The following is a 9,265-nucleotide window of genomic DNA, read 5'->3' on the forward strand; positions in this document are numbered from 1 at the left end:
TTTTAAAAAAAAAAAAGCTCCATATTTTTCTCGTATGCGAAAAAAATTACTTTGGGTGAATTGTTATGAAGCTGTTTCTTACTATGTAAGTCGTGAGGGATCACATTTTAGATGAAAATCTTCACATCAGGGAAATACAGCCCTTAAGACCCTCGGATTCTTAAATAGATACCACTTTTCCTGTATGAACAACAGAATAGGAAAACTGGGATCACTTAAAAGTTGATGCAGCTCCCGCTGGAAGAGTAGTAGGGGTTAGTCCTCATAGCTCCTCCAGGTGTAGAACCAAACCTACGACAAAAATTTAAAAGAAGTTTAGGCTTTGCAGATCCTTTTTTTTTCTTCCTTATAATAGGGCTTTCAAAAGCATTTATTTTTTTAAATATGTGATAAGGTACTGGGGAAGGTGATCTAAGGGAATTGTGTTATTGCTGTTTATCCCATAAGTATTAAATGAAAGACGATATGTGGGACTTCCATCTCCAGATTAATTATTTCACCAGATTCTTGAAATAATGCTCATTTTTCTAGTACAGTTTTTATAGGAAGTTATCAAAGTGATTTCTTTCACTTGACTCTGACAGTGTCAAAATATTTTTGTTTCGTATCAAGTTGAAGTATTTACTTCTTGTTATGTTGAGGAGAAATTGTTTAGACTTTTCTTTATCCATAATATTAATTGGAAGTTACGGCTTTGATTATCTGATAGCATGGCGTTTCAGCTTCATCCAAAATGAATCATTTTTTTCTATCATGTTTTTGAGTGTATGCTGTATAGTAAGCCTTATTCTCTTGTTTTTATTTGAAATTTGATGAGAATTGGAATAGGGAAACCCAATTATGTCTGCAGTTTTAGCATCTCACAAACCTCCCATGGAATACTTGAACCAGAATTGGGATCTGAGTGGACGTACCCATAGGAAGGAGAGAAGGGAAACTGCGGCCCATCGCCTGCCATTGCTGCTGGATCCCGCATGTTGCTGGGGAGTTTGGGTGCAGTCCTCTGTGGGTATGAGTAACCAGGCTGAACCAGGGGGATGTAGTTCAGCAACGGAGCGTAGGGTGACCGAAAAATCTGCTGTGGATTGTAGGGAGTTACCTGGGGAGGAGAAAAACAACAACAAAGTGAGTGTCTTGCTTACTGTCAGTCCCATTTGTTTTAGTGTTCAGGACAACACTCTTTCTGAAGTTTGTGCAGAACTAGAGCATGTGCAATAGAGGTTTTAGTTTAGAGGTTCAGAGCCATTTTTTGAATAACTTGGAGCAGATACTACTCCAGTGAACTACGTTAACTTCCACCAGCTCAGCATCTTGCCTCTAATTTGTTTTTGCGGTGGCACCAATGTCAATTTTGGTGCATGACAAACTGCTCTGACTACTATATTGTGGTTAGCATCTGTGTTCTGCAAATTTAAGCATTTTTATAATGATTTAAACGCACCTGTCTGGAATAGCATCCAAAGGAAGGGTGCAAAGCTTGCTGATACGGGATCCTTGCTCTTTGATACAGGCCCTGCTAAATATACATAAGACATGATGTTTAAAACAGTCTGAGTTGATCTTTTAATTGTTGCTACTCTTGTGTAAGATCTTCAGGGAATGTTCATCATTCAAAGAAATCAAGCTTGAACTGATAGATTTTCTTAGCCTTGTGCAGGTTTTAAGTTTGAGGCATTGGGTTTACAGCTGATGATGAATGCGGGGGGACTGTGCACTCCTGTGCTAAGTAGGTCTGTTATGATAACCAATCATTGGTTTATTGGAGGGGAAATAAGAGGTTATAAATGTCCAAAGGAGCTCAGCCTGGTGCAGTGTGTTCGCTCTGGGTCATGTGTGACTGGTGACAGGTGTTGATAAAGGAATGCACTGTAGCATGATTTAAGTCCTCTGTATTTTTTTTTTTTTTAGTAAAACAAAGCTAACTTCTCTATGGCTCAACTCTATGGTGGAGGTGAAACCCCATGGATATGTGAGATTCCTTTCATCCTCAGCATTTTATGTTTTTAAATTTGGAGGGTTTTGTCCTGCATTACTATACTGAGAAAGCAATGTCCTAATCTGTAAATAGAGGAATCTCGTCAATGTATTAGTAATTACTGTGTCAATGTCAAAAGCTGTGTCAAATGATAGAGTAGGAAATGAGCAGGCTGTTGTGTGGGTGGTGTGTGTGTGTGTGTGTGGTTTTTTGGGGCTCTACCAATACAAATTAAAGCAGATTTCATAAGAGTATTAGTGCTCTGGCCTTCTTAACAAGGGCTTGAGGGTGTTCTCTCTCTTCTCACAAAATGTGAATTTATTTTACATTACCTGGAACTGAGGAAAGTTTGATTGGTTTGGGAAGACAGGAGGTGGAGGGAAGCTCAGACTCAACCACATCGGCTGATTTAATGTTGTTGTTGAATTAGCAGAAAAACGTGGAGTAAAAGTATTCACGTTGTATTTATTTTTTCTATCCAAGGCTGTAGTACTTACTGTAAAACAAAAGAGGGTTAAAGATATTAATAAATAGACAGTCTCTTCAGTAGTCTGTAGAATGCAATTAAAAGGACATGTTTTGCTTGTAACCAAAATGTGTTTAAGCTATCAGTTGCTTTTGCAGGCTATAGTTCTGCAACACAGAGACCCAAGCTGAACAATTAGCAGATCAAATTCACTTGTAGGGCCATTAAACCCTGACATGCAGGACTCGAAATGAAGTTAATTGCGTGAGCCATAAGAATGAGTGAAACTATAAGCACAGAACAAGAACCTTTGCCCAAAGTTCAAAACTCTCTCTGAGATTGGGAAATAATCATCTTATTCTCCATAGTAATGCTGGAAGTCTCCAGACTGATAAATCTAATCCAGAAGTTTAGACACTCAATCTGGGCATGCACTGTTGTCTCTGCCTGTTTGGAGATGCTCAGAGAAACCTGGTTGTCAGTGCCCTTAGTTGTAGGGCAGGTGGCACCTTTTAAATGTTTCACGGTGGGAACCCAGGAACCATAAATCATTGTGTAGAACAAATTTCTGGCTTTGAAAAACCACTGACCAAAAATAAGAATCTCCTTCAAAAGTCCCATCCAGACAAATTATTTGCATGAAGTCATTACTATCCTGTATTTCCCCGATTCTACGTAGGGCAACAACACTGGATAGATTTAAGGTAGAGAGGGATACTGATATTATTTAGTAAGAAATAAAAATTATTACAGAAAATATTGGTTCAGTAGTTTTCAGACTTCTAGGAAGGGTTTGGAAAGGACATCATTGCACAGTGGATGTTGCAGTGATGCCTCACCAACTCCGTCATCTACTTAGTTTTGCTAACTACTTAGCTAAATCTGCTTAGGTTTTTGGTTTATGCCTTAATTCTCCCTGTGATTCCCAGCTGATGTTCAAGGATCATGTCTGGATACATACCTGGGGCCTGCAATGCCTCTGTGACTACCTCAGAATCAGTTTTGGAGCAAATCTTGGCAAATACTGGGAGCTGCTGCTTCTGTCCTGTAGCTGCACCTTCTGTTGCTGCGGGTGGTCCAGCTGCGTTGCTTCTGGCAGGGCTGAGCGCGCTGTGCTGTATGAGCTCCTTGAGCGCCTTTGTTTCCTGGTTGTCCAGACTCTTGGCGATGTCCGTGCGCGTTGGCACAAATGGCACCGGCGCCCTGCTGCCCTCGCTGCTCTGGGAGCCTGGTGCACTTGCATCCTCCAGGCCTTTAGAGCTCTTGTGAGATGTTGGCGAACACAGAGTCCCAGTGCTGATGTTTTTTGCAGAAAGCTGAGCATCACAGAGCGCTCTTAGTTTCATCTCCCTTTCTCTGTTTCCAATCATCGTTCTGTATATACTTTCAAGTCCCTCTGTTTCATCTAAGAATTGGTTTCTGTAAGAAAATGGAATATGGCTGCTGTTCAAGGAGGTCTCACTTAAAATAGAGCCGGCTATCTTGCTGCCTTCTAAACCTTGCATTTCTATCTCATTAATGTTTTGTATGAGACTCAAGTATTTTTGCTCCATCAGAAGGGAGGTTTCATCTCTGATACAATTTTTTTCCAAGAAGCTACATGAAAGCGGGGGGGGGAAAAATGCCTTAGTTGGTGCGTTCTGTCCAAGAGCAATCAAAACTTGCAACAGTGTTATATAGATAGGCAAAGCATGACTATAAAATATGCTTAAAGGGTTGTGCCTAAAATATTTTGATTATGTCAAATGATCCAATGATTCTTTCAACAGAAGTGAATGAGTTTGAGTTGAATGGGCGTTTTACTGGGTTACACCAGCTACATGGAAGAATTATGTGGATGCTATGGCATGGCATTAGTGCAGTTGGTGACAGTTGTAGTCGTAACAGTTTTCAAGGTGGGGATGTCTTACTGCAGTTACAGTTCACCCACGGAAGGAGGACTCTTAAAGAGTAATTGCAATGGATTAACCTCTGCCTGCATATTGGTCAGTTAGATCTCATTATTAGATGTGGCACAATGGTGCGGAGATCAGTTGCTGAAACGCTGTTATCTTTTTTCAGTTCAAGTACTTCTTTGTGTTGCGTTGGACCTCTCTGCCTTGGACATGCTGATGGCTGGAAGGGCACGCAGGCATCTGCTGGAGGCGGGAAGGTAGGAGCTTGGGCCAAGCCTGCTTTTACAAAATACTACCTCAGGGCAGATCTGTGTGGAGCCTCTGTTAAAGCTCCAGTTGGACACAGGTGCTCTCTCACCTGGAGCTCTCATTAGGGCTACCCTTAGGTGGGAAGCTAAGCATTCCACAGCAACAGACCAGTATTGAAGCCCAAATCCTGAGTTAGGGGGCTTGCTTTAAAGTTCGCTGGCTCAGAACTGCTGTTCTTTGCTTCCAGTGGACTGTAACAATGAGAGCAGTTAGTGTCTGCTTTATGTGAATTTCAGCTGTCTTGCAAGCACCTGGTCCCCCTCTCTTTTAGAATTCCCCTTCTGCCCCAGCACATTTATTAAATCATATCCATATGATGGTTTTCATTTCACCTTTCAGAGACAGTTAAGCTTAACCTCATCATTCTATGTGGGGGAAAAAGTGTTCTTTCTGGCCTGTATGTCCTGCTCCAGGATGCCTAACTGAACAACCCCAGCTTGTTCTTGGGGCTCCAGCCTTGTCAAGACTTGTGTGCTCAGTTTCAGGGTTCAGTGGATTTTTTTCTTAATTTTTGCGGGATGAGGGTCTGAATTTCTAGGACCTCCTTGTTGTGATTGTTATTGCCTCTAAGGCTGTGTTGGTGTAGAGGTGTAGTAGCACTTATTACTGCTTACTTGAATTGGGAGATCAGCCTGTCATTTTCAGGAGGTGGTATAGGTGTAAGCTTATCTATATCCATAAGTCCTGCGGGACCTTACACAAGTACTGTTGCCAGGACAGAACAGTTTTATTCTTTTCAAGCACATGTAAATGCCTGTAGTAGTAACCCACTGAAAATACCAATTTAAATGCTGGTTTGCTCTCTCACAGCCAAATATATTCAAAAACCTAATGTATTATCAGTTTACTTTGCTTAGCTTGGGGAAAAGACTGGTGCTCTTTACATGTGCTGTATAGATAAATATGTCTCATAAATAGTCTACTAAAATTAAAAAATCCAGAATTATAAGTGTATATAACTTTAATCATAGAATCACTATATGATTAGTAGGATGCTGCTCCCTTCCCTGTCTTAAAGAGCATGGTTGGTCTTTTCCAATTAAAAAAAAAAAAAAAACCCTTTTACAGCATACTCCAGAAATTAAAGTAGTGAAGAGTACAGAGAGAAGGAATCTGGAGTTAAGGTTTATAAGCACTGGTAGCAATTAAGAACCTGTTGGTAGATAATTACACACTTTTCAGAAGGGGTCCCTCCTGTCAACCCTGCTCTGGGTATTCTCAATAATTTGCTATTTTTCTGTATCTAAATAACACTAGAACAAAACCAGGAAGGTAGAATCGGTTTGTTCAAAAAAATTAAGATTCATTTAAAAATACTAGCAATTTGCATATGTCAATATTTTAAAATAATTAAAGATTGCTAAACCAAGCAAGGACACAAGGTGTAATCTTTGGCTGCCAATGTTATTGCAGTTGATGAATCGGATACCACCTTTATTGACAGTTGACATATACTGTGCGATTTTTGAGCTGACTTTCTATTAGTCTTTCAGGTTGAAGAGAGCTCCCTAGGCTAGGGCAGGGAGGGTTCTGCCTCCAAGGCCAGAGGTAGAAACAGCATGGTAATTTGGTCTTAACGCTTCAGTTTGGCTATTGATTGTTTGAAGGTTAAGAGGCTTTGGGGTCTTCAAACAACTGATGACCAGTGTGCTCTCTGCTGTATGAATGTATATGCAAAGAGTACTAATACACTGAGAAGCCTGTCATCTAATTAGAGGGGGGAAAAAATGCCCTCCCTACTTACAAGGATGTCTTAGTAACTGTCAGGGCCAGAATAGGAGGCTAACAGAGCTTTAGTGTCTGTAAAGATGCTTCAAGTGTATAATTGAACGTACCACCATAGGCTAGTGTGACCTCATGGGCTTCACTGGTGCCTTCGCTGTTTTGCCTGGCTTCCGCACTCTGGAGCTTGATCAGGCGCCAGAGCTCCAAGCTCTGTTTCCTAGTTTTCTCACTGACACACTGGTAGGTGCGTCCTCTTTTATGCCTTTCTTTTTTCAATTGTGAAAGGATCCGTTTCCTCATCTTTGAACTTGTATTTTGGAAGAATCAATAACTCTTCTCATTTTTTTCCTTGCCAAGCAAGATGGACAGGGTTAGCGTGATGTTTTATTTAGGCTCTAAGAACTGACATGTACCAAAACTTGCTAAGTATTGACTGGATTTATAAATTTTGCTTTTTCTGGTTCAGGAGTATAGAGTAAATAATGTCCTATTAATCTGAAATGTATTCCTCCTTGCCTTAACTGTCATTTGTCCTTTGGAGCAAGATTTGCTGTAGATTTTTCTGTGCTAAATTCAGCTTTTCTTTGTAAAGATCAGCTGTTGAGAGTAGTTCCCTTATAACACTTTAATTTTTGATTTTGTTCCTTTGAATGCTCTGCTTTTGCTTCTTCCTGTAAATATTTTGATGTGTGTGTAGTTATTTTTCTTTAAATTCTGTGGAGAAGCAAATGCAGCAGCTGCTTCTGATGCTTCAGAATTTGAAGTAGCTAAATTTCATTGGGCATAATTTTCTGAAGAAAATTGGTTATAGTGGTAAAAGGAGAATATTTTGTTTCACTAGGGCATATGTCTGAAAGCAGCCCATGCACCTCCTGTACCCCAGGCTTTCAGAAAGTTCATCAGTTTACTAAAGCCTCCTTCGGAAAAGCCTGACTGGGAAAGGAGCAGCGTGTGGGCTTGGGTAGCACCGAGAGCGCCGTCACTCACTCATGCTGGGCGTTGATGCTCTCCCTCTTCAGGGCCTCGGGGAGGTTGGAGGAGCAGGCAGGCTGTGGTCGCGGCCACGACGCGGGCTGGAGCTCTTCTGAGAGGCCTTGAACGCGTTTCCAGATCTCATGGCAGGCCTTGTCCAAGCTGTCCTGGGGAGTGTTGTGGTGGATCCAGACATGCCTGGGGAAAGGCCCTAGTGGGAATGGACCCTCTGCTTTTATTATTGGAGCTGACAGCCCATTCCCCCCAGTGAGCATCTTGCAGCCTCTTTTCTTTCACAGGTCTTCTCAAAAGCAGGGTGTTTTTGTAGGTAGTGAATGGAATGAAGAGCCATGGTAACCATGGAATCACAGGGCCTGGCAACCGATATGAAGGATAACAACTGTGGAAACATCTGCTGGGTTTCCAACGGAAGGAATAGAAATGGCAGCATCGAATCTCCAGTCATGTGGAGATTTATGCTAGAGCACTCCCTTGGCCTTGCTGAAGGGCTTCCTGCAGCAGTTTGTCTCCTTGAAACTGTATGGTCCAGTCCACTCAAGATCTATCCTTCACAGCAAGTCACACACAAGATGGTGCTTATCAGGGAATGAGAACAGGAGAAACTAACATTGGTTCACATTTCTATCACTAGAAGAACTTCTTTCCTTTCTGCTTTTTCTGTTAAGACTGTAAAAGCATCTTCATTGGCTTTGACCTAGTCTGTGTGTGCACAGGATAGCTAGGGCTGCTCTTGTTGGGCTGCTGTTTTTACAGTGTTTCTAGTTGTGCTCTCTTGTGACTTCCCCGCTTGTCCAGAAGAACACTGGCCTTTCTGTTTTCTGGGCCCAAGGGGAGGAACATCTTTAGCTACCAAACTACCTTTCTCTGCTGTGCAAAAAGAAATCACTTTCAGTTTTGGAGTTTGCATACTCTTCAGCATTGAGGTATATAGCAACAGTATCTTGTTTTCTGGATTCACTTTCTCTTCAGTATCCTTTGTGGCATTCTGGTTGTGGGCTTACATAGGCTCTAACAACTTGATTTGCTGTATAAGATAGTTTTATAAGAGGCGTGTTCTCACATGTGTTCACATGTGGCAATGTTGAGTTTTTGATATCAAAATAAATTATATGCTACGACTAGACTCTTCTGCTACAAGAAACTACAGTAACAAACTTGGGTTAATAGATTATTTATGGCTGTTAGTTCATGGCTATGCCCAGGTAAATACTGTAATCCTCAAATAGGGATGGTACTTGGTTAAGAAAGAATAAGTAAAATTACAGGTTTTAGCAAGATGTGTCATATTCCCACACCAAATTACTAATCATAATTTTAGAGATAATACAGACTGACATGAATGCCTCCTAGGATTCCCCATTCATTGCCAGCACGGTCGTGTTTGCAAGGAGGGATGCTGTGCCCGTCCATGGGAGCACCAGCTCGGGTCAGGGAGAAGCGCCCTGTGCAGATGTCAGATGAGGGAAAACCTTTGGCCTTGGATGGTTTGGGCAGCGAGGGGAAGATGCGTGTAAACACAAAAGACAAATGCAGGCTGGCTGGAGAACGTGGAAGGCACTGAAGGCAGGAGAAAGTGGCTGCGTTTGAGCCCCGGTGGGTGGCAGTGCAGAGCAGGGATCCCTGTGCCTAGTGGTGGTTAAGCTGCAGCCGAGGTCCCTCCTTCTCGCCTTACAAAATTCTCTCTCTCTAAAGCCGAATGAGTGGCAGAGGTTAAGAACAGGTCATTAACCGGAACCTACAAATAAAGATGAGGAATGGATTGCAGTCGAGGAACTTGGTAGTTGCTGTGATGATCTGTGCTGTGTTTTCAGTCTTTGTCCATTTAGGAAATGCGTGTTTTTTTTTTTTTTTTTTTTTTAAGACAGACCTTAAACCTAGTAGCTTTGGGAGGAAGACTTATTT

At 41.7% G+C, this 9,265-nt stretch overlaps 1 protein-coding gene across 1 annotated transcript; it reads right to left on the reverse strand.

The window, feature by feature from the left end:
• Positions 1–215: 215 nt before the first annotated feature.
• CUNH1orf94 (chromosome unknown C1orf94 homolog) lies at positions 216–7,617 on the reverse strand. Its single transcript, XM_088531004.1, has 6 exons — positions 7,358–7,617; positions 3,403–3,860; positions 2,308–2,471; positions 1,442–1,513; positions 915–1,099; positions 216–291 (listed from the first exon to the last, which is right to left on the reverse strand). The coding sequence occupies exons 1-6, from the start codon at positions 7,615–7,617 to the stop codon at positions 216–218; spliced, it is 1,215 nt and encodes a 404-aa protein (XP_088387130.1).
• Positions 7,618–9,265: the final 1,648 nt, after the last annotated feature.

The sequence above is a fragment of the Tinamus guttatus genome, unplaced genomic scaffold (assembly GCF_059628265.1).
Source record: "Tinamus guttatus ecotype Peru unplaced genomic scaffold, ASM5962826v1 Tinamus_guttatus_pri_ptg000397l, whole genome shotgun sequence".
NCBI lineage: Eukaryota > Metazoa > Chordata > Aves > Tinamiformes > Tinamidae > Tinamus > Tinamus guttatus.